The sequence below is a fragment of the Theobroma cacao genome, chromosome 8 (genome assembly GCF_053813885.1).
Source record: "Theobroma cacao isolate CCN51 chromosome 8, ASM5381388v1, whole genome shotgun sequence".
In the NCBI taxonomy this organism is placed as follows: Eukaryota; Viridiplantae; Streptophyta; class Magnoliopsida; order Malvales; family Malvaceae; genus Theobroma; species Theobroma cacao.
Window position 1 is genome coordinate 1,102,591 of NC_142646.1, and position 21,729 is coordinate 1,124,319.

At 39.6% G+C, this 21,729-nt stretch overlaps 4 protein-coding genes and 1 non-coding gene across 6 annotated transcripts; 2 read left to right on the forward strand and 3 right to left on the reverse strand.

Moving 5' to 3' along the window:
* Positions 1 to 706: 706 nt before the first annotated feature.
* On the forward strand, positions 707 to 2,467 carry LOC18591365 (uncharacterized). Its single transcript, XM_007017443.3, has 3 exons — positions 707 to 1,115; positions 1,198 to 1,413; positions 2,039 to 2,467. The coding sequence occupies exons 1-3, from the start codon at positions 855 to 857 to the stop codon at positions 2,114 to 2,116; spliced, it is 555 nt and encodes a 184-aa protein (XP_007017505.2). The 5' UTR covers positions 707 to 854; the 3' UTR covers positions 2,117 to 2,467.
* A 106-nt stretch (positions 2,468 to 2,573) lies between these two features.
* LOC18591366 (GYF domain-containing protein) lies at positions 2,574 to 11,336 on the reverse strand. Its single transcript, XM_007017444.3, has 10 exons — positions 11,117 to 11,336; positions 10,022 to 10,110; positions 8,928 to 9,848; positions 8,731 to 8,851; positions 8,498 to 8,641; positions 7,247 to 8,011; positions 4,311 to 7,047; positions 3,632 to 3,822; positions 3,465 to 3,524; positions 2,574 to 3,191 (listed from the first exon to the last, which is right to left on the reverse strand). Exons 1-10 carry the CDS (start codon positions 11,184 to 11,186, stop codon positions 2,803 to 2,805), a joined length of 5,487 nt encoding a protein of 1,828 aa, XP_007017506.2. The 5' UTR covers positions 11,187 to 11,336; the 3' UTR covers positions 2,574 to 2,802.
* A 341-nt stretch (positions 11,337 to 11,677) lies between these two features.
* DUT1 (DUTP-PYROPHOSPHATASE-LIKE 1) lies at positions 11,678 to 12,814 on the forward strand. Its single transcript, XM_007017447.3, has 3 exons — positions 11,678 to 12,080; positions 12,184 to 12,275; positions 12,376 to 12,814. The coding sequence occupies exons 1-3, from the start codon at positions 11,818 to 11,820 to the stop codon at positions 12,618 to 12,620; spliced, it is 600 nt and encodes a 199-aa protein (XP_007017509.3). The 5' UTR covers positions 11,678 to 11,817; the 3' UTR covers positions 12,621 to 12,814.
* A 1,023-nt stretch (positions 12,815 to 13,837) lies between these two features.
* On the reverse strand, positions 13,838 to 20,632 carry LOC18591368 (Sugar isomerase (SIS) family protein). Of its 2 annotated transcripts, none has more exons than XM_018125659.2 (24): positions 20,271 to 20,632; positions 20,105 to 20,160; positions 19,939 to 20,015; positions 19,731 to 19,812; positions 19,612 to 19,659; positions 19,301 to 19,456; positions 19,123 to 19,219; positions 18,968 to 19,010; positions 18,567 to 18,634; positions 18,374 to 18,458; positions 17,903 to 17,951; positions 17,500 to 17,572; positions 17,305 to 17,365; positions 17,097 to 17,163; positions 16,723 to 16,779; positions 16,558 to 16,611; positions 16,284 to 16,412; positions 15,630 to 15,693; positions 15,443 to 15,516; positions 15,236 to 15,289; positions 15,088 to 15,156; positions 14,790 to 14,879; positions 14,577 to 14,684; positions 13,838 to 14,101 (listed from the first exon to the last, which is right to left on the reverse strand). In XM_018125659.2, the coding sequence occupies exons 2-24, from the start codon at positions 20,153 to 20,155 to the stop codon at positions 14,051 to 14,053; spliced, it is 1,707 nt and encodes a 568-aa protein (XP_017981148.1). In that variant the 5' UTR covers positions 20,156 to 20,160; positions 20,271 to 20,632; the 3' UTR covers positions 13,838 to 14,050. The 2 variants fall into 2 exon arrangements, with proteins under 2 accessions (XP_017981148.1, XP_007017511.2); XM_007017449.3 differs by having other exon boundaries at positions 20,105 to 20,190; positions 20,271 to 20,631.
* Positions 20,633 to 20,684: 52 nt separating this feature from the next.
* Positions 20,685 to 20,756, reverse strand: TRNAE-UUC (transfer RNA glutamic acid (anticodon UUC)). Its single transcript has one exon. It is a non-coding gene; the product is annotated as a tRNA-Glu (tRNA).
* Between the last annotated feature and the right edge of the window lie 973 nt (positions 20,757 to 21,729).

The following is a 21,729-nucleotide window of genomic DNA, read 5'->3' on the forward strand; positions in this document are numbered from 1 at the left end:
ATGGATGGTCAAATCTAGATCTTCTTACCCTTGGATATGGTGCTGTAAATCTAAGACAAAGACTGTTGTCCTTTGTGTTGCTGTAATCTTCGTTTGTCTTGGTGGTTTCTACATCATATCTATCCTCAAGGCAGTCAAGCAGTGGGGACAATGATATGCCCTTTGATCTTGCTATTTACCTGTAAATATTAGCATATGGTTATGGGACTTAGCTTTCCCACCTGCTTTGTACTCTGTTAGTAGCTCTTGGAATAAAACAAATAACCCACACTACATAGAAATTTGCCAAAAAAATTACTTAAACATTGTCTTGTAAGACCAAACTAGTTCAAAGACAGACATTGATTCACTATGGTGGCGTTTGTGTTACTTTGAGATTGTGTACGAGAAAAAGGACAATGTAATGTTCTTCAACATTACGCTTTCTGTCTTTCATTAAGTCACCATTTAAACATTTATTAACACTAATCATGTTTTAACCCCTATAATTAAACGCATACTTAAGAGCAGCGTCACGATGTAAAAGTCAACCTGAGGAAACGCGGTGGTCAAAGGCTAGTAAGACATTAAAGTCGTATGCAACGGCGCCTCGTTGGACCCACCAAGAGCAAAAACAGCGTCGGTTGCGAAAAGATCTAAAACCAAGCTTTCGTGGCTAAATCTCATGTTAATGGTTTAATTACTACAAAGTCTTCTCTCCCTCCCATTATTATGACACTTCACCTACCTTTCTGCTCTCTTTTCCACTCCCTCTAATAATAACATTCAATTCTTTCTCTCTGCTCTCTATACCCATCACTGGTTCTAGCAAAAGCAGGCAGGCAGCTTCAAAAAGTTGTGGTTGAGAGCGGAGAATGAAGGGCCAGGATTCACCGACAGCGGTTTCGATAGCAATTCCCGTACAGCAACAAACGACAGGCAGTGCGAAAAAACACAGCTCCGTCGCGGGTTTCTTTGGTAAAAGTGGGTACAAATTCTGGGTCTTGGCTGCAATTCTCTTACTTGCTTTCTGGTCCATGTTCACTGGCTCTGTTTCTCTCAAATGGTCTTCTGGTGACCTTACTAGATTCTCTGATGACTCTGAGTTCTCTGTCCATGACGATCTCGACGTCCTCGTAAGCAATCAATCTCTCTCTCTCTCTCTCTCTCCCTCTCTTTCTTTTTCTCTTTGGGATTGACTCGTTTGTTTCATCCTAGGAATTGGAAGAAAGAGAGAAGGTGGTGAGGAAGATGTGGAATGTTTATACGCATAGCGCTAGCCTTCGTTTGCCGAAGTTTTGGCTTGAAGCTTTTGAGGCTGCTTATGAATATTTGTCAAGTGATGTTCCTGGTGTTCGAGACACGGCTATGTCTGAGATTGCCAAATTATCCATGCGCTCCCTGAATCTTGATCCGCTCTCCCCAAAATCAAAGGTCACCATTCTTTTCCTTTGATATTGATCCCTGTTACATGATTTTGATCTACCCCATAGCTTCATGTAAAGATTAGAGCCTGGTTTCATTCTTTCATTGCTGTGGGCATGAGTTGAACTCTAAAGGTTTGGAGAATTTGAGTGCACTGTTCTAAACAAGTAATAGGATCCCGCAATTCAGTGAAGGTGCTGTATTTTAATTATTTTTTTAATGATTAAAAGGGTTGCTTGTTCCTCTTGGTTGGTTCCCTTCAGATTTAAGTAACATTTCCTGTCAACTCAGAAAAATCCAGGATTTGTCCGAATGCTATGGAAGTTAGATTCTTTTATTGTTATCAATGCAGAGATTGGTTTATAGTAAAGTTCTGTTAGAAGGGATGCGGGTCTGCAAATGTCCTCTACCTCCTAATAGATAATCAAATCAGCAATCCTTTTTCTTAATCACTTCTCTAAAATCTTACGATTTTGGGGTTAATTTGGATCTATTTTGCCCATGGTTCGAATAATTTTCCTTTAATAACTCGGGAATTTCTCTGCTGTTTTTTTTATTATGAACAAGTCATTTCTTCATATGATGTGACAAATAAGTAGGTTTCTAACATTCGTCACCGTGTTGTAACATCCAGAGTACCAGTCAAGGAAGAAAGACTTTGAACCAAGCTGATAAACACAAGGACATATCTGTAACTGGGACTATGCAATAACAGGAATTCCGCCATTCCATACGAGTTGCCAGTTTCACCCTTGCAATCTCTCCTTCTGCTTCAAGTTCGAAGGAAATGGCACACGAAAAGGTTAACTAGTAATTACAATTGCTGGTGTCCAATTTTTCCCTCCTTCCACCGTTGAATAAGCAGTGGAAGCTTGACGTCTTTGAGCATTGAGATGAAGTTCTCTGTACTAAATTGAAACTGTAAAAATGGATGCTTTGGGTCAAGTCTAGGTCCTTGGATTGTGGACCAATACACTTATGGAATTTTAATTCTATTTGTACCTGGTGGATATATTGGAGGAAGAAAAGTGGCCTCCATTTTACTAAATTCCTCTGTTTCTAACATGCAAGATATCTGTATTTCATGTCTTCCTTCATATATGAAATTTTTTAGATGCGTTGAAACTTGAAGAATAAACCTGAATACTAATACACAGAGCACACCGCTGTTATAACGAACCTCTCTTGTGATTAAAAATAAATGACTTTACCGCAACTGACATTTTCTTCAACAAAATCGCTTGAGCAGATTCAAAATTACTGCTGCTGCTGTTACTCACTCTATAAGGAGGAGGGGGAAAAATCCTAAATTAGAACATTTACAAACAGAAAATCCAAATGTATTTACACCGTACTCTCGAAAATCTTGTGCCCTCTGAATCTTATCTCTCGAAAATATCAATCTTCTACTGTCTGAATCTCGCCCATCATGATCCGGTTACTAACAACGTTGAATCCCAAGACAGCAGGACTCACCTTTTTTCCTTTCTTCCCCTTCTTCTTGCCTCCGCCCTTTGAAGAACCATCTGGGCCGACTGCATTGTCCTGGTCAAAGTCACCAGCAGCTGTATTGCCAGAATTTACATTTCTGGGACTTGCCTCTGTGACCTTTAGGTCATTTCGACTTTGAAAGGCAATCTCAAGTACGTCTGCTGGTAACAACTCCTTGTAGTTGAGAAATTTTTCAATGAACTCGTGGTTAGGGTCAAATGACCCGAGGTTCTCTACCAGAAGTATCTGAGCCTCTGATCTAGATTGCTTCAAACAAAATTCCAAGAAACTTGTATCTAGCAAAGAGAAAGGAAAAGTGAAACAAGGTTAAAATGCCAACAATCACCAAGTATTCAGCCAGCTTTTATATCTAGAAGACTAGAATGATAGATTCACAAAATTAGAAATAGGACGAGCAATTATTAGTACATCATCTTAAGCTGAAAAGAAGAGGTTAAATCCAAAAATGACATGCTCTGTATTACAACAAAAAGAAAACACGATAATATACAAATATAGTCTTCTACCCAGAACAGGTATAACTTATACCACATAGCAAAATGCCATACCTTTTGTCCCAATAAGCCTAACACACTCACTCTCGCACCAGTCTCTGAAATCCATGGCCTCTGCATAAAAGTGAAATGCATATGATGTCAAATTTTTTATAGCAAGTAGTTAATAAAAAGCAACAAACTTTTTCTACAAAGACCTTAATCATCTCAGGATGACTTACCAGAATGCTTGGTCGATGTGCCCCTTTTCCCTTTAAGGGAAGTTGCGGAGGCAGGAGAGGATAACACAGTACTCTCAATTTGTCTGCCACCCACTGACTTCTGTCGGCTTAATGACCTGCTTGCAATTCCTTTAACAGGAGTATTTTTGGTTCCCCAACTGCCCATGTTTGCTAGATGCGGGAAATCAGCTCTGTTTACAACAAAAGATAACAAAAATTCACATCTGTATGGAATAATTGACTGAATCTCATTAAATGTAAAGTCAACAAAGATAAACATCTACTTCTCTCTGTTTGCAAGGATGTATTATAAGTCTTGGCTTTTGATGGGATAAAAATGGCAAAGAGTATTCCCATACTGACTCCAAAAATTGGGATAATTATATTTAAGTTTAAGTCAAAATCTAAATTTTCTTTTCACTAGAATAATATCACTCTCTAGCTGCCATACTTAGCTGTGTGCAGGTTATATGAAGTAAGATTGATTTAAAAAGTACTCCAGATAAGGTGTTGCCGAACAGGATAGCTGATGAAATAACAAGAGATAGACCCAACTTCCAATTCACTCTAGCAATGACAATACCAAAGAACTGTAAACATTTACGCAATGAGTGTGTGTGTGTGTGTTTTCTTTTCCTTTTTGCAGGGGGGTGGGGGTGGGTTGGTGAAGAGAACTCACTGCTTTGTTTCTTGCTTTGTCTGATCAATAGGGCCCCAGAATAGGTCATCTTCGCCTTTATATTTTGACTGAGAAGATGCATTTGAATTAATATGGATGGGAGATGCAACCTTCGATGGTGAAGATGCAGTGATCGACCGTGATGAAGCAGCACCATGAGTTGACTGACTTGGCTGGGATTTCTGTGGAGTTGGTATTGGATTTGTGGGCTGGACAGAGGAATTCTTCTTCTGCTGCTCCTTTTGGATGTCTCTTAATGACGTGGGTTTAGAAAGTTTCTTAGAATCAGTAGACCAAGCTGGTGCAGAGGAGGGGTTTACTTGCTCCCCTTTCCAAGGAACAAAATCTCCCAAAGAAGGACCAGAAGGAATTGAAGGCAATACTTCCTTCTCCTGCTGTGCAGGACGAGCACTTCTGCTTTTCTCAACAGGGCTCGCACTAACAGGCACTTCAGTGGGAGTAAGAGGAACCGACACTTTTGCTCCTGCACCCTTTGCTTTTGCAGACTTTTTCCGACTCTTTTTAGTTTCTTTAGCCTCAATAAAGTTGTCATCATCAATAGGTTCCACATTTGTGGTGGTAACATGAACAGAAGATAAAGTAGAAATACTGTCAGGAACATCTGCATCTCTTTCACTGGAATTTCCCAAAACTTCGTCTGCCAACAGATCATGCAATGGGCTCTTTTTACTATTTGGATTTGCAGAACTTTCAGGTTTCCCGACAGCTGACTCGATAATATCTGCATCTCTTTGACTTTCTCTAGAAACTTTGGGTTCCAAACTAGCCACAACTCCAGACCAAGGAGTCGACAAACTCATGGAGTTAACAGAAGAAGTAATCTCTGATACTGCCATCTCAACTTGTACCTTCCTTTGTTCTTCCTGTTGTATTTCCAACAATGACTTTGCCTTGAAACCGGGAGCAGGTTTCCAAGCACGTAAGGCTGGCTGTATTGGTGTGTTTTGTGCTGGGAAAGAATCCGAAAGACTGGATTCACCCTTGAGTTCTGTGGTTTCAACATCAACAATACCAACATTTGCAGCTGAAGAGCTTTTAACATATTGAGAATCCATGTGGACAACAGGGGCAATTCTGGATTTATTCTCTTCCCTCTTTCTTGGAGATGTTCCATAAAGGTTATCTCCAGCAGTGTTAGCGTCACCAACAACTGGCTCTTCAGTTTCAGATGGTTTCAACTGCACCGAAGAGGAAGCCTTCGCAACTCCCTTTGCCTGGTCAGAAGCTTGTGATGACTTACTAGATTTTTGCTTTCTAGACTTCTTTTCTGAAGCTTTTCTTACCTCACGAGCTTCAACATTCTTAACCTCTCTCACCACAGAAGGCTGATCGTCACTTCTTTCTCTTCCAACTTGCAGTTCATTAATAGCAGCTGTAGGTTGAACACGCTCATTAATAGGTGTATCAATTTTAGAGGTTCTAGTAATAGCAATTTCAGGGTGCTCCAGAGTTACACAATTTGCATCATTCCCTGGGGTTGCAATTGGTACAATGTCATCAATCTTCTGAGCATCATCCAGTGGCTGCTCCAGTTTAAGAGCATGACAGTCAGAAGCAATGAGGGGGGCTTGCACAAGAGCAGCCTCCTGGGAGGATAAGCTCATCACTTCCATTGAAGGTGAGCTTTCACCAATCGTTGTCACTGGCAAAGACTGTTGGATGTCATTAACCTGTTCTGGGGCATTAGTTCCCCAGCTCATCTGACGGTTGATGCTACCAAACATCTGGTGCGGCAATTGCAGAGGGGCTTCAGAACTAACAGCATAACCCATATCCTTGGTAGCTTGCAGAGGCCGATTTATATAGTTATTGGCATGTTCATCTTGGGTGGCTGGGAGTTGTATCTGTGAACCAATCTGAAGCATATCTTGTGATGACTGAAGTCGATTAGGATCCACTGATGCATTCCCAGTTGGCATTGTAGTAGCCTGTAAGTGTCCATAAGAAGGCTCACCAAAATGCTGCTGGGAATGATGTTCTTGATAAACCTGTGAAAGCAACTGTTGTTGCCGTAATAACTGTTGCTGTTCCTCCTGTCTCTGTTGTTGCTTAAGCAACATGATCTTCTCAAGCAATAACATATGTTGTGTTGGTACTGATGCCTGGGGTGGTAGCTGCTGCATCAAATATTGCTGCTGCTGCTGCAACATTAGCAGTTGGGGGTCTTGAGATAAACCAGAGGAGATTAACTTTTCTGGCGTTAAAATACCAGATGAGTTATCCATAGTTTGACTAAGCAAACTTGTCAAGGAAGGTGGGGTTGGTGTTTGCAGCCTCTGTTGCTGGATCCCAAACGATGCTTGGGTAGGAAAACTCTGAGCGTGATGTAACTCAATCTTATCTTGAAGAGGATCCAAAGCACCTTGTGATGGGAAATTTGACCAACCGCCAACACTATTGTTTACTCCAGGAGCAGACCTTTCAGATAATCCTTGGAGGATGGACATCATATCAGCACCTTGTGAATGAGGTGGCTGAAGAATGTTGTCAGTCAATGATGTTAGGAGCTTTGCATGAGGTGCGGGTGATTCAGAGATGATCTCTGACTTTGAAACCATAGATGCAGCATCTCTCCCTGGCCAATAAGGGTAGGGTTTTGGTAATGACCTCTGCCTTTCAAGCGTCATTCTCTTGGCCAAGAGATAGAGGTCATTTCCACTTTCTATACCAGATGCCGGAATGCTACTAGAATTATTTGCAATATAGCCTTGCAGACCTAAAACAAAACCACACGAGACATGTTAAGCTGTCACCTGTTTAAAAATACTAGAAGAAAGATTGAATAAACTTCCGGGGGTGGGAAGGGGGGATTCCTTATAGATCAAAACCCTAGAATACTCTACCTTTCAGAGTTCAGCACACAAGATTATATCAAATAAATTAAATAAATCTGGTTCTGTATGTTAAAACCTAACCTTGAGATGGATTGCTCAAGCTACCGGACATGAGTGACTCCAGAAACCTATTTTCAGCTTCTGTTGTCGAACCATGTTTAGGTCTTGGCTCATTTCTGATAATATCAACCTCACTTGCACCAACATGAGCTTTCCCAAAGCTACTCAAGTTTGGCTTGCTTGACACATCTGAGAGTTCACCCTGTTTTTGCACACCAAATCCAGGTGGTGGTCGTGCTTTAGCTCGTAAGTGTGGCATTACATCACCAAGTAAAGAAAACGGTGAGTCCTTGGGTGCACTAGCAAGCCGAACTTCCAAATCTATCCCAAAATATCCTGCCTCAAACCAACCTATAATGTCAATCCCTGAAAAAGGGCCTTGAATTTCACCTTGAGGATCTTTGTAGTGTAGGAGAAGGTCCTCTGGTGCAGGCAGCTTCCTCGGTTCAGGTTCCCTCTCCAAAACTCCAGAGGGTTGCCTCTTAAGAATAGGATCCTCACTAGTTTGCCAATTCGCTTCATCTCTGGAATAGGATGAATTCATCACATTACTTTCTCGTTGGTTAATCATATCTTCCTGTGGTTGTGACCGGCACATATCAGGGGTTCTTGACCTGACATCATTTGGAATCTCCTTCCAATCATGTGCCACTGTATGTGACCGTTCTACCAAAGATGAGGCTCGCCACATGGTGCCAGGATTAACAGAGTTAGTCACTTGTGAGCTTATCTCCTTACTTATGGGCACCTCATCAGCCTTTCTGTAAGAACCGGTATCATCCATAGCTGCAAAAATATAGGTGCATAAAAGATCAATGGTAGAAGTCACATAATAGAAACACTGATGCTATCATGATAGAGCAAGCAAATAATATGTCAAATCTACACAAAGCGGTGTGCCGCACTGAATTTCAGACAGAACGACAAAAGCTGAAAATCAGTGTGCAAATAGCCTCAAAACAGCAATCACATTAAACTAACTTACCAATCCATTTAACATACAAATGTTATCTACAAGAGCTGATTATCTCCTTCGCCATAACAAATCTGAACTATCCCTTAATCCCCAAGACAAACTGATTGGGGTTGGCTAACTGAAGCCTTCTTTATTCCAACCCATATAACAGTCATTCTTAAAAAGATGTAGCAATGAACTATATCAGATATGGTTCAAAAACTTCAAATGAGAAGACTTTTCATAGCCAATAAAATAATTTGCAGGATGGTTGCCATTGCAATGAAATATAAACTAAACAGTTTATGTAATTATACCTTCGGGTTTAAATTTACTATCTGGGTATCCCTTATGCTTTTCAAGTGGTGAACCCTCTAAGTAATTTGAATAACTGCTCTTTGGAACATCCACGCTTTCATCTTTACAATCGTCAACAGCAGGCGGTAAATCTTCCCTGCTGCCTGTGTAAACCAATCCAAGCAGAAATTAGACACTACACCAAAATAAGCACAGATATACAGGAGCAATATATCTTGAACTGGTAGAATACCAATCTTGTTTCGTCTTGAATGAGTAAACTCTATTGAGTTCCGGCCAGCAGGCCCATCTTTAGGCACCTGAGGAGCACCACTACTTGTTATGTCCCCTTTGTCAATTCCCTTCAGAACAACCTGTCCAAGAGGCAATCAAATCAACAGCAGAGTCTAAATTGAAGTTCACCATTATAATAAATAGAAAGAAATTTACCATTTCATCAGAATTTGGAGCACAAAGAGCTAGAGGTTCCAATGGTTCATTCTGTGTAAGAGAAGGCACTTGTACAAGCTCTTCTAAGGGTTTTTGATAGATTCTCATGTCAGTTCTCCTATATACATCAAGCAATTTTGTCCTATTATATCTTAAAGGGGACGGCTCTCCATGGCCAATTTCACTCTTGTCTGATATGGTTCCGAGAGATTGGCGATGAGAAGATACGCTAGCCACTGAATTTCCACCAGCACTTCCCCTTCCACGGCCAGCAGAAAGTGTTGAAGGGTGGTTTTCTCCACGTCCCCGGCCATAGGAAAATGTGGGAACCTGTTTGCTTGGAGTTAGTGTTTGGTGATGAGGAGGCTCTCCCCTTCCTCGACTTTGAGAAGAGGTGGATCTCCATGGCCGATAGTGATCCCCCTCCCTCTCATCCTTCCTGTGGCTAGAAAGATGTGACAACCCTTTATCAAGAGGCATATCACCATCTCTGCCAGAGTCTGTCCACTTGTCACGCAAGCTTTCAGTGTCTTTATCATCAGGTCCCCAGCGTGTGTTCCATTTGCTCTCACGCCGTTGATCATAGTTTGAGTCCCTATTACCTGAATCAGTCCACCGCTCAGAGGGAGGACGGCGTGCTTCTCCGAAGTGTCTTGAAGGCAAGTTATCTGCCCATCGATCCATTCTGCGGGTGTCACTGAGCTCTTTATCTCCATCCCTCCAGTGATCTTTGCGCACAGATGAATGGGTGTCTCGTTCTTCATCACGCCAGCGGTCTCGGCGACCAGTTTCCATATCAAGTAAGGATGGCCTGAAAACATCCTTCTTCTTCAGGGTATCATGCATCTCCTCACCATTTCCTGATGGCTTCATGACATCAGACTGACTGCCATGAGCTAGATAAGGAGCAGGATGACTTTCCTGTATAGGTAATTGAATATTCAGGGGGAAAAGGAAGCACCTCTGACACAGTAAGAATATTAAACAAAACACTAACTAATTCTTGAGATGAGAACAGTTTGTTGAAATGAAGATGCAAGAAGCATTCAAACAACATAAAACAACAAGAATTCTATAGCCAAAAAACAACATACCATAGTCCCTAGTCCAGGCTTACTCTCCCCTGGCTTTGGCAGAAGCCACTGTGGAGAAAGCGGAATAGGATTCTCAGATCCCTGAACATCTGCATAAATCAAACAGATACGCCATTTAGAAAAATGGCATAAATCCAAAGTAAGTGTTTGAAATTAAAATGCTTAAGCTTACATCCAAATGATAACGCACAACAGGTACACTAGCACCTATACAAGAAATGAATTTTATAGAAACAGATTTCTAAGAAATGACCAAACTTGCCTCTTGAAACTGCCACATTGGTTTAACAATGGATAAGAGGGAAAACAATCATGAATGAGAAAAACAAAAATCAGGAGTGTAAAGACAAAACTCGTTTGCAAAGTATCAAGCAACTTTCAAATGCAGCAATGCATTGCAACTAAACTAAATTAACACAAAGAGATGTCTTAGTAAAAGCAAATCCTGAATCAGTTAATGATCTGAAATTTAAAACATCAGTTGATAGCAATAAGTTAAGTTGTCAATGATCATGGAATAAGATATATAAGATTAATCACATAAATCCTAGCATCTAACAAGTGGTTTAAAGCAATTACTTTGTAATCAAATTGTGCAAGAAATGAAATCAAAGAAGTATGTCCAATAATCGCCCTTTTGAGTCGAATTAATTAAAAACAAAAAGAATAACGTCAGTACGTCGCCATCAAATCGCACTTTTAACATTGAAAATAATTTTTTTAAAAAATAAATTTTCAGTTCGGTAACTAAAGTGCGCCGCACTAGTGAACAGCTTAAAGCTATCCTTATTTCTCTTCTTCACATTTCAATAACCAAACGGCACTTAAAATGACACCAGAGAAACAAAAAAAAATGAACAAAAACCTGGCATTTCCAAACGATAAAACCAAAAACCCTAACTTCGAGCCAACAAAAACAATAATAACCGCACCAATCTCCCAAAACCACTGAATCTACAATAATGCTTCAATAACACAAGGAAATGAGCACAAGAGAGCAAGAAAAGGTCTGAGCTAGGGTTTTACTCTGACGAATGAAAGGAGCCATTAATCCTAAATGAGAGAAGAGGAAAGGGAAGCCCTGAGGTAATATACCTTTGGAGATCGGGTGCGGAGGGTTGACAGTGAGGTGGTGGCGGGAATCGGAGGCAGAGCTATGAGCCATGGATGATCGGTGAAAGTTGAAAGAACTGAAGAGAGAAAACCAAAGGAAAACCCTTGTTGCTGTTTTTCTTTTCTTTTTTCCTTTTTTCTCGTGCCCTTAAGCGAGGTGAGAAAAAGCAGATTGTGAAGAGACGGGGGAAATATGGGTTCGGTGAAAAAAAAAATTATAATAAAAAAGTGGTAAAAAGATAAAATTATGGAGGGATAGGTACGGCTTACGTTAGTGAGTAGGGGTTACTTTGTTGTCCAACTATAGTTACTGTTTATGATTATCTGTTGATAACATCTACGCGCCAGAGGAACTACGTGGAAGGCACGCTTTCAGTATAATTCTTTCAGTGAGTTACACGCGAGGTCGTGGTGAGGGAAGAAAAAAAGGGTGTATCCGTTTCGGTTCGATTGGTGCGCAATACGCCACGACCGCCCAGGTTAGGGTGGAAATATGCTACGACGTAATGGAATGTCGTTTTTGGAGATTAAAGCAGCGCACCATGTAATTTTGCTCCGCACTTTGGATACAGAGCGGCGCACATTGCTGCAGTGAAAATGGCGGGAACACTCGGCGCCATCACAAAGACCGAAATTCCAGGGTTTATTCATGTATATATAACAACAATGGCGATGCTTCAAGAATGCTAGTCTTCAAACCCATTCGCGGGAACCCTCTGCCTGTTTGCTTTTCGTTCTCAAGATATTTCAAAATGGCCCAAGCAGATCAGCTTAACACCAGCCCTGAAATCAAAGAGCCGTCCACGAAAGTTCCAAAACTCAGTCAAAATGGGGTGCACGAAGTTTCTCAAGGTGTAGTCTCCGTTTTGAGAGTCAAAAAGCTATCTGAAAAAGCCGTGTTGCCTTCAAGAGGTTCCCCTCTCGCAGCTGGCTACGATCTGTCAAGGCAAATCCTCAAAACCTTATCCTTCATGAAAATCACATTGGATTTACTATAAAATTGATGGGTTTTTCTTTTTCTTTTTTCTTTTTTTTAATTTCTGGTACAGTGCAACGGATACCAAAGTGCCAGCTAGAGGAAAAGCCCTGGTTCCTACTGATCTAAGCATTGCAATACCTGAAGGCACCTATGGTCGCGTTGGTATAAATCTCTTTACTTTATTAATGTCATCTTTATACTAATCCAGTTGATTGATTTCGTTGATCGAGTAAAATTTGGGGTTTATATTTTTTGGGTGTAGCACCAAGGTCTGGTTTGGCTTGGAAGCACTCCATTGATGTGGGTGCGGGAGTAATCGATGCTGATTACAGGGGCCCTCTTGGGGTTATTTTGTTCAATCATTCGGATGTTGATTTTGAAGTGAAAGTGGGTGACAGAATTGCACAGTTGATTGTTGAGAAGATCATGACACCCGATGTTTTAGAAGTTGATGATCTGGATTCTACTGCAAGAGGCGATGGGGGATTTGGATCCACCGGTGTTTGAATCTCTGGGTTCTTCATTTTCCTATGTAATGGGCTAGGATTAGGTGTCGTTTTAAAGGGTTAAACTTTGTTGGGTAGTTTAGCTGAATCAATGGTGAGGAAAGCTGCTTTGTTTTGCTTCTCATGGTATTTTGAGTTGTAAAGAACCTTATATATCCAGCAGTAACTGAGCTCTCTCACTGATCTTTTACATTACGGTACAGTTGTGTTAGTTTCTGGTTTCTGATGATCTAACCGTGAATTTCTGTAGGATACTTGTCAATATCATATTTGCTGTGCTATGAAATTATTATACTCACAAATAAATAGGGACCAATAGGCCTTTGGAAACCTATAACAAGGCCCTAAATTCATACAATGTCTACAGTTTCTTTCGGTTTGAAAGGGGAACGGCAATTTGGGCAGGTGCGTTTTCTTACCAACCAAAGATCAATACAATGTGCATGGAATATATGTCTACAAACTGGAATGGTCCTGCACCGCTCCCCGACTTGAAAACCATCCAGGCAAACAGCACAGATCGTCGTGGTATTTACACAACAATAAAACCAAGGGAGTTGTTGTATCTCTTCGATAGACAAACCCGAATAATTCCCTTCTTTGCTGGCACGCATGCTGCTGCTGCTGCTGCTGCTTTCGTCTTCGGTTCGATCATCATCATCCTGGCTAACTAGGTAAGAGATTACAAGATAAAGCAGAACAAGGGCCGCGATGCCCACAAAAGGAAAAGGGGGAGGAAGCATTGAAGAAGATTAAAGCTTAAATGGCACATATAACGTGCCTTGGTGCCCAGCATGGATTGACTCTGTCCAATTCAACAATTTTTTTACTTTAAAGAATCACGTGCCTTTGCCTTGAAAATTACTTAGAGTGAGAAGCCAATAATCTTCTATTACCTTCCAAGGAACAATTAGGCTTTATCATATGAATTTTTTATTTCAAACGATTCCTTTTCTTCCGCTTTCAACTAGCCTGTTGATCTATTTTGATAATCTTACCTTGGCAAAGACTCAAAGAAGAGCCAATGCGGCATGCTCAAGCCTCCAGGTCCTGATAGAAACTTGAACTTCCAGCTGTTATATAGCACAACCTCATAGCTAAGAAACACAGGGCATCTATAAAAAAATGAAATTCCCCTTTGAGCTTTCAACAAGTCTGGTTTTCGTCTACCTTCAGCTGTCACTATGCTGTGCAAAGCAAGTGCAATTATTCAAACTATTCTTTAGAAGATTTTGAAACTGTTATTGGTAGCCTCAAGTAAATATTCCACAATCTAGCGTTGTAGATTTATTACATCCATTTTATAACCCAAAAGGTTCAATGGATCTTCGTATACACCAAAAAACAAACGGGAAAATTTCAAGCATGAGACTTACAGATGAAGCTATATAGTGCAAGGCACGTTTCCATAGAGCCAATGCATCAAGGCAGTTATATCCGAGGTAGAAGAGTAGGTGGGTCAGCTGGGATATCAGAGCTTGCCTGTCAAGTAATTTACTTAACTTTCAGTAACAGTGCAGTGTCATATTATTGAAAAAATCCTTATCCCTAAGGAAATTTTAAAAGAAAAATGGGTGGAAATTTCTAACTGATTGCTCAAAACAGCGCATATTGCAACAACATAGGGAGAAAATGCCAGTACTGTGATTACCCCCCATTATAAAAATCAAATCTGATACTGAGAAATATTCTTTTGTTAAAACGTATTGCAGTATTTCTTGTGACACTAAAGGAGGGGTATATATTTCTTAGTATCGGACACTAAGAATGTTGACATAAATCACAACATCAAATCCAATACTAAGAATGTTGTGATTTATGTCGACATTCTTTTTCTCAAAGGAGGGCTATATATTCTGGTCCTTACAGAAGGTTTTGAACCCTTAGCAAGCTTAGAACTATGAAAAGGAAAATCAATTTTTTCTCGCACTCCAAAGTACTGATGAATTTGTCTTACCTCTAGATATCTTGTTAACAACGTGGTCGTACTGAAATTAAAGCCCTCAACAGGATCTCCTTTTGTACGTGATGCATGAAGCTGTTTTCGTACTTGAGTAGCTAGTGACTGCATTTATAAAAATAAAACAGATATTCTAAGTTGAGACAGAAAAAACAAACTGCGAAGAAACATTCGGCAAATGCACATCTTGGAATGTCCAGTGATACATACCTTCCCTAACTCAACTCCCCACTGGTCAAAAGAATTAATGCCCCAAACAAAACCTTCCACAGCAATTCTATGTTCATAGCTTGCCAACAGCTGAGGCAGCCAAGAAGTCATTATGTTAGAACAGAAAGATGGAAACACATTATATGCATCAAGTTCTTGTACTTGAAGATTAAAGCTAGATAAGTTATGAGGTAGTAATTGACTTAGTGATGCAGAGCCACATCAATAGTATTAAAGTCCTCAACAGTGATAACCAGTTATATGCAACATTAAAATTTAAAGAGAAGAAACCACTCACCTGCCCAATATTGTAAGCATTCAGAGATGGAAGCAAAAGACTGAGAGAAGGCCGATTCCCAGAGAATGTCTGTGGAAGATAACAGAACAGTTACAACATTGATCCCATTATGAACTAAAGCTTGGCAGCAAAGCTGACAGTAAATCACCTTATGAGGAATAAGATGCTGTGGAACATTCTCCTTCAGCAACTGCTCTGATGTCTGCGGTGAATCAATGTTTTTCACCAATGACATAGATTTTAGGCAACAATTCATTGCATAAAAAAATTAAATGATTTAGTGCTTGAAACCTAATGACATTTGCCTTTTCTAATAAAAAGAAATAATGGACACTTAAGAAAGCATAAAACCTACCTTCCCATATGCAAGGGCATCGGGCTGTGCAAAAAAGTTGGACATGAGCTCATCATGGTTGCTCACCAGTTCACCTGCCAATAATAATAATAATCATGATAAATATCAAAGTTCAATAATGAAACACAAACAACAAAATATATGATCTTCAAGTTAACAATCAATACAGCAATAGATTGGATTATACCTTTAAGGTACACAGGCTGCTGGCTCTTCACAATACCAATGAAATCACATGGAATTACACGTCCCTGAACATGTCAAAATGAGAAGTTAAAATGCTTTGGCTTGCAGCACCTTGTGGTTTAGCACAGAGCTTAAATCTACAAATACCAAAAGATGAACAACTATCCCAACCCCACCCTTTATGGCTTGAGCACGATAATTTGAGAGTACCAAAAGCTGAATCTATTGACACAGATGATAAGCCATTGAGGATGTGCAGTAACAGAAACATTCCTTCCATCAAAGCTACGGAAAAAGATATGTGAAATTAAGACTCATTGAAATCTCGAGAGTCCATTGGAACCCATGTGGTAATAACATTCAAAAACAGCTTTGATTCAACCAGTTAAAAGTTCTCCAAGCACATTTTAGTACTTCATCTTATTATTTTCATGGGAACTAAATAATATAATATGCCATATCTTGCCCATTGTCTTATAGAGCTTTCTAGTCTCTTCATTTTATGCAAAAGCTTCCAAATTAAGGTTGCCTATGGGCAGATCCATAGCTCTCCCATCCCTACCTCAAAATTTCATGGTGGTCTAAACCAGTATATGCAACAAGAATCACCTAACTAATATTCTTCTATCATATGCAAAACACTGCAGACAATTACCTGGTGAATTAGTTGATAAAAGCTGTGCTGGCCATTTGTTCCAGGTTCACCAAAATCAATTTCACCAGCCTCATAAGGAAGTGGCACACCATCAATTGACACCCCCTTGCCATTACTCTCCATGCTGACCTGAATTGAAGTAAATTTAGCAAGGTATAAGATTTGAAAACAATTTCACCAGCGCCCCCCCCCCCCCCCCCCCCCCCCTTCCCCCACAAAAAAAAAATGCTGCCCGATAAAAAATAAATAGAAAAAGGAGTTTCAGCAAACATGCCTGTTGAATATGCGGAGCAAATTTCTCCAGGGCCTGGGAGTAAGGTAAAATGGCCTGACATACACTTAAAGTGTCACATGATGGCTAGTAATCATTTAAAAAGGGAGAACAGAAGAAGAACCAAGAAATGGAAAGTTTAACTAAAGTTTGAAGCAAAAAACTCACTCTTGCAGGATATCCAAGAAAAGAAACGTTCCATACACTGAGCAAACCCAACAGTACCTGAAGAATGTTAGCATACATGTCATCAAGTATTATTAAGCACAAAATCATACCAATTAGGAAAGATATTGAATAATCGATCAAACCTATGTTAGTAAAACAGTCTAATGTGTGCTGAAATCAAACATAGCATCTGGTAAATCCAACTTGGGAAATACAAAGAAATAGCTTATACTGGGTTAATCCATCCAATTTAAAAGAAGATTCTAGCCAAATTCATTAACCCCATATACCACTGGTAGATAATTCTATTGGACCTAACAAGTAACAAAGACCCACAGCTGCAGTGGAAGTAGATGTTATATAAAGGCACTTACAGGTATATTCTTCTCAAAAGGAGCTGAACAGAAATGCTGATCAATACTTGAAGCCCCCTTTAAGAACCTTCAAGCAACAAATAGAAAACTAATTCGAGTATACACCAAATCATGCCAAAATGAAAAATAAGTAGATGAACGAGTGACTATTAAAAGCACCAATGCAAAGCGAATGCAATATAGTCGAGATGATAAGAAGTAACCATACTTTTCTACAATTGGGAAACCATACTGCAGAGATAAAGGCAATACTCCAACGGCACTGCAAACTGCAAATGGCAGTTTACTTCATGGTTAATTATCTTCCACAATTCAGCTAGAAAAGGTCTCAATCCGCAACAGAAATCAAATGACCATACATGATCTTTGGAGAGAAGCAAGGGGACAGGGAATAAAAACTTACCACTGTAACGACCACCAACCCAATCCCAGAATGCAAATGCGTTATTAGTATCAATGCCAAACTTTTCAACGAGCTGCATAGGATCAGTACCAGTGTATCATACGTGAAATGAAGGCATATTTATAAGCACTTTAGTAGTTGATGAGGAGAAGGATTATAAATATAAAGCTATCAAGCACGAAAATTGAAGAAAGAGGAATGCATGATCAAGAGGCCATCGGTTTCAAGCAAAAAGAGAAAAAACATATTCACTTTATCAAACATAAGCTGGGAACTGTACTCTAGCACACTAGAAATGATTGATTTGCTGCACCAAACCCAACAGAAATGATTCAATATGTACTTAGCAGTGTGGCAAATGCTTAATCACTCAAATTCAAGAGATGAAAGAACAAACTGATACCATTAGATTAGTACTGACTGCCACCATGTGCTTTGCAACTGCACAAGGCCTGAAAAAGCATTTTGGATCACAATTGGCTTAGTAACAAAGAATGGTCATACCACACATTAACATAGGAAAAAGAAGAAAAAAATCTTGAACATTCACAAAATACACAGAAATGTTAAAACAGGCAATAAAACACCAAAACCCTCCAATCCAGGAAAAATTTAGATTATGCATTAATTCATTGAATATTGAGAATGATGCCTAGCAAGATTGAGAAAATCAAACAGTTATTAAAAGTGTTAAAAGATGTGAACATCTCCTCTGTTTTTAGAACACATTCCTTAATGCTTTATCACTCTGAATTTTAATTGTTAAAATTACTGACAAATAGTTCCAAAATATTCGAGCAGAATAGTACCAGAATCTGAAACTACCACTGCATGCATATAGTCATAAAACAGGTAGTATTATCATGACACTAACCCAAGAGCAGATGAAATCCATTCCCTTAATGTTCGAGCATTCAACATAGTTTCTGCTGTTGTAAAAGTCTTTGAAACCACCACAACTGGATAAAATTACAACCAAAACGAAATCAGAAGAAGAAACTGTAAAAAAGGAGTTTATGCAATAGAATAACAACACAGTTTCCAATGAATAAAAAGGAAGTACTTACCAAGGGTGGTTTCAGGGTTTAATCCCGCGATGTTTCTAGCAACATCAATAGGATCCACGTTTGCAAGGCTGCGGCGAATGCAAACAACAGATTACATTGAATTTTTAGAATAACAGAATGAAACAACAATATATTATATATGCAGGAGTTACAAATTACAAAGCAAATGTCAGAAAAGCAGCTAGAATAACAGGCACATTCATGTTAAGAAACCACCACAACCAAAATGCTTTTAACTTGATCTTACTTATGCCAATGCCAGTCTTATCAGACCTATCTGGTATCAAGTCTTCCCTCTTATATGACAATTATACAGTTCTTCTTCTTCTACATTATTTTTCATGAAAAAGGAAAATGAAAGAAGACACGGGAAAATACCAGTTGCAATAACAAGTACTTACAAACGTAGTTGGCGTCCTTTTGCAAATTCAGCAGCCTCAGGGTCTGTGAGTTGTCAAGAGTAAACCAAATGCATCAACTATACTTCCTTCTTCATAGGTTACAAGCTAAAAGACCAAGTAAGAGGGCAATTAATGGTAAAATGCACTAGCATAACCTGTTTGGAGGGCAGTATGCACAAATAAAGGACCTAAGAAACTGCCACCAATACCGATTGCAATAACATTCTTCAGTGGTTTTCCAGTAGCTCCAACCTGCCAAGGTTTACTTGTTTCTCAGCAAGTGAGGAACAAACATATTCAACTTTGAGGATTACTAAAACTGCTTTGCATTACCCAGGAGCCACTGCGAACTTTCTCTGAAAAAGCCTTGATCTTATCTAGAACATTCCAAACATCCGGCACCACATTCTTCCCATCACTGTATATAACAGCGTCCCTTGGTGCTCGGAGAGCTACATGAAGTACTGACCTATTCTCCGTGCTATTTATCTGAAAGGTTCCAGCAAAAACACAATGCAAAATCATATACACTTAAATAAGGAAAAAAAAAAACAAGCATTAAATGCTAATTCAACAATTATCGACAGAAACCAAATTACTCCTTTCTTTAAAAATGAATGGCGTGAAGAGAAAGTTAGACTTACATGCTCACCGCTGTACATTCGGTTGATTTGTTGTTTGAGAGATGCCGCCTGAAAATGTAAAAAGGTTTAAATAAAATCGAAAACTATTATTTCGAAAACCAGAATTAATCCAAATTCACCTCTGCTAATTTATAGAGTTTATCCATGGTCTCAAGAGTGGCGCGTTGCCTTGAATAGTCCAAAAGCATTCCATCGAACTCACTGTAAGAAAAATATATTTACTTATATCTATAGAGTCGAATATTTAATAATTAATAATTGTTTTATTCAATGCTTAGTGTAGATATTGAATCAGAAAAACGATGAGAGCTCAACAGAGGATCTTACACCATCATCGACTGGCATCGCTCTTTGTCGTTCATCAAATCACGAAGATGAGTGTTCTTGAAATCCTCGACATGAGCCTGTAAAATCCCAAATGAGTTTCGTGATAAATACATAGATTTCTTGATATTCAGCGATAATCTAGGCTAGAAAGTGACCGGAAAGTTACCTTCAAGTCCTTCCATGGCTCGGTGTCGCAGATTAAAGTGGTTGAAGCCATCTCAGCTTATATTAAAAATGGAACAAAAACAATCTCTGCAACAGATAATACGAGATTTCAAACTAAAAAGAAATAAGGAAGAGAAGTTTAAATGAAAGAAAACATGAGAAGATACCGGAGCAAAGAAGGAAACACAGAGGATGATGAAAGGAAAGGGGATAGAGAACTAATGGAGGCAGAAAAGGTTGAAGCTGGCAAAGCTTTGGCGAATCACGTGACTAGAAAAGGTGACAGGCTACGTGGTAGAGATAAGAGGGCCGAAAGGGCATCTCCTCAAATTGATACGGATCAGGAATTCCGGTCACTGAACTTGGGTCCGGTTTAACGGCTTTGGAGCATGGAGTTTGTTTGATTGTGACTTTTGAGGGTTGAATTCGGTGGGCTGGGATTTCCGATGGGCCCCACGAAAGCAGCGGGCTGAATTACCAAGTGTCAGTACCACGTAAACAACGGCGTCTGATATTGGACTGATTGTCATTCGCCAAGGCCAAGCGAAAATAAAGAAGTGCAAAAGAGGGCAAAAGGATGGTTCCGTTGCCGGGGATCGAACCCGGGTCTCCTGGGTGAAAGCCAGACATCCTAGCCACTGGACGACAACGGAATTTGATTGTCTCGTTATCAGCATTAAAAATCAATTGTTTTTAGGGAATTGCTTGGTTTCGGCACACGAAATTTCAACCTGAATTAGAGAGAAGTTTCGCTGGTACCGTCTCAAGGATCACGACAAGCAAGTACGACAATTTTGATTTCAAAAGCAACTAGCAAAAAAGCAGAAATTGTAATCTTAACTATTAAACGGAGGTTGGCTTCTTACATTTTCCAAATAAAGGTAGAAGTTCCATTCTTGATGAATTTGAAACTGAAACATGAGGGGAAAAACCTGAGCTCCGTTGCCGGGGATAGAATCCGGGTCTCCTTGGTGAAAACCAGACATCCTAGCCACTGGACGACAACGGAAATAGGAGTGGTCGTACGTTAAGATAGACACCTGACCTGAATAAACAGGCAACTTCTGGGTACACTGTGGCTAGCTTGGCTGCCTGATTGTTCTCCACCACTAAGCACGGTTAACATTGTTTATAGTTAGACATTTCAGCTCTAGTGCATATGTACTGGCAAGTTTCCATAGCTGATTCATGTGTTCCAGGACTGAACACTTTCTAAAATGTCAATCATCATGTTCATAAATTTCGTGTCTTACTGATGAAATCATACTGTTATGGGATGCTTGAGTTTGAATTGACCAGATTCCAACCTGGCAAGAACTTAGAACTTTCTTTCTATGAACTGTTAAACTTCTGCTATCAAATTCTAAGTTCCATTCTTGTAGTTAAGCTCATTATTTCCTCAAGTAGACATAGAAAAGCAATAATAATCCTCGTCAAGATGCCTCTCAAGACCTGGAAAGGATCTCTGCATGACGGCATCCATCTCATTCTGTCTCAAACCAACACTGATAATTGGGATTAAAGATGACCATTTCTTTCGAATATTACAATTAGCAAGTCCTATATCATTAATAAAATGTACTGATTCAATCTTAACTTTATCCCCGGAGTATGGACTCTTTTCTT

Bases quoted from the DNA above. Each gene is read 5' to 3' on its own strand.
- LOC18591365 (XM_007017443.3), top strand. From the start codon at position 855: ATGAAGGGCCAGGATTCACCGACAGCGGTTTCGATAGCAATTCCCGTA. The intron at 1,116-1,197 runs GTAAGCAATCAA...GTTTCATCCTAG, and splicing joins ATGACGATCTCGACGTCCTC to GAATTGGAAGAAAGAGAGAA. The intron at 1,414-2,038 runs GTCACCATTCTT...TGTAACATCCAG, and splicing joins CGCTCTCCCCAAAATCAAAG to AGTACCAGTCAAGGAAGAAA.
- LOC18591366 (XM_007017444.3), bottom strand. From the start codon at position 11,186: ATGGCTCATAGCTCTGCCTCCGATTCCCGCCACCACCTCACTGTCAAC. The intron at 7,048-7,246 runs GTTAGGTTTTAA...GTTTTGTTTTAG, and splicing joins CTTGAGCAATCCATCTCAAG to GTCTGCAAGGCTATATTGCA. The intron at 3,192-3,464 runs GTATGGCATTTT...TCTCTTTGCTAG, and splicing joins TAGGCTTATTGGGACAAAAG to ATACAAGTTTCTTGGAATTT.
- DUT1 (XM_007017447.3), top strand. From the start codon at position 11,818: ATGCTAGTCTTCAAACCCATTCGCGGGAACCCTCTGCCTGTTTGCTTT. The intron at 12,081-12,183 runs GCAAATCCTCAA...TTTCTGGTACAG, and splicing joins GCTGGCTACGATCTGTCAAG to TGCAACGGATACCAAAGTGC. The intron at 12,276-12,375 runs GTATAAATCTCT...TTTTGGGTGTAG, and splicing joins AGGCACCTATGGTCGCGTTG to CACCAAGGTCTGGTTTGGCT.
- LOC18591368 (XM_018125659.2), bottom strand. From the start codon at position 20,155: ATGGCTTCAACCACTTTAATCTGCGACACCGAGCCATGGAAGGACTTG. The intron at 19,660-19,730 runs GTGAATTTGGAT...TTACATTTTCAG, and splicing joins AACTCTATAAATTAGCAGAG to GCGGCATCTCTCAAACAACA. The intron at 17,952-18,373 runs GTTAGTGTCATG...ATGCTTTTTCAG, and splicing joins TGGATTTCATCTGCTCTTGG to GCCTTGTGCAGTTGCAAAGC.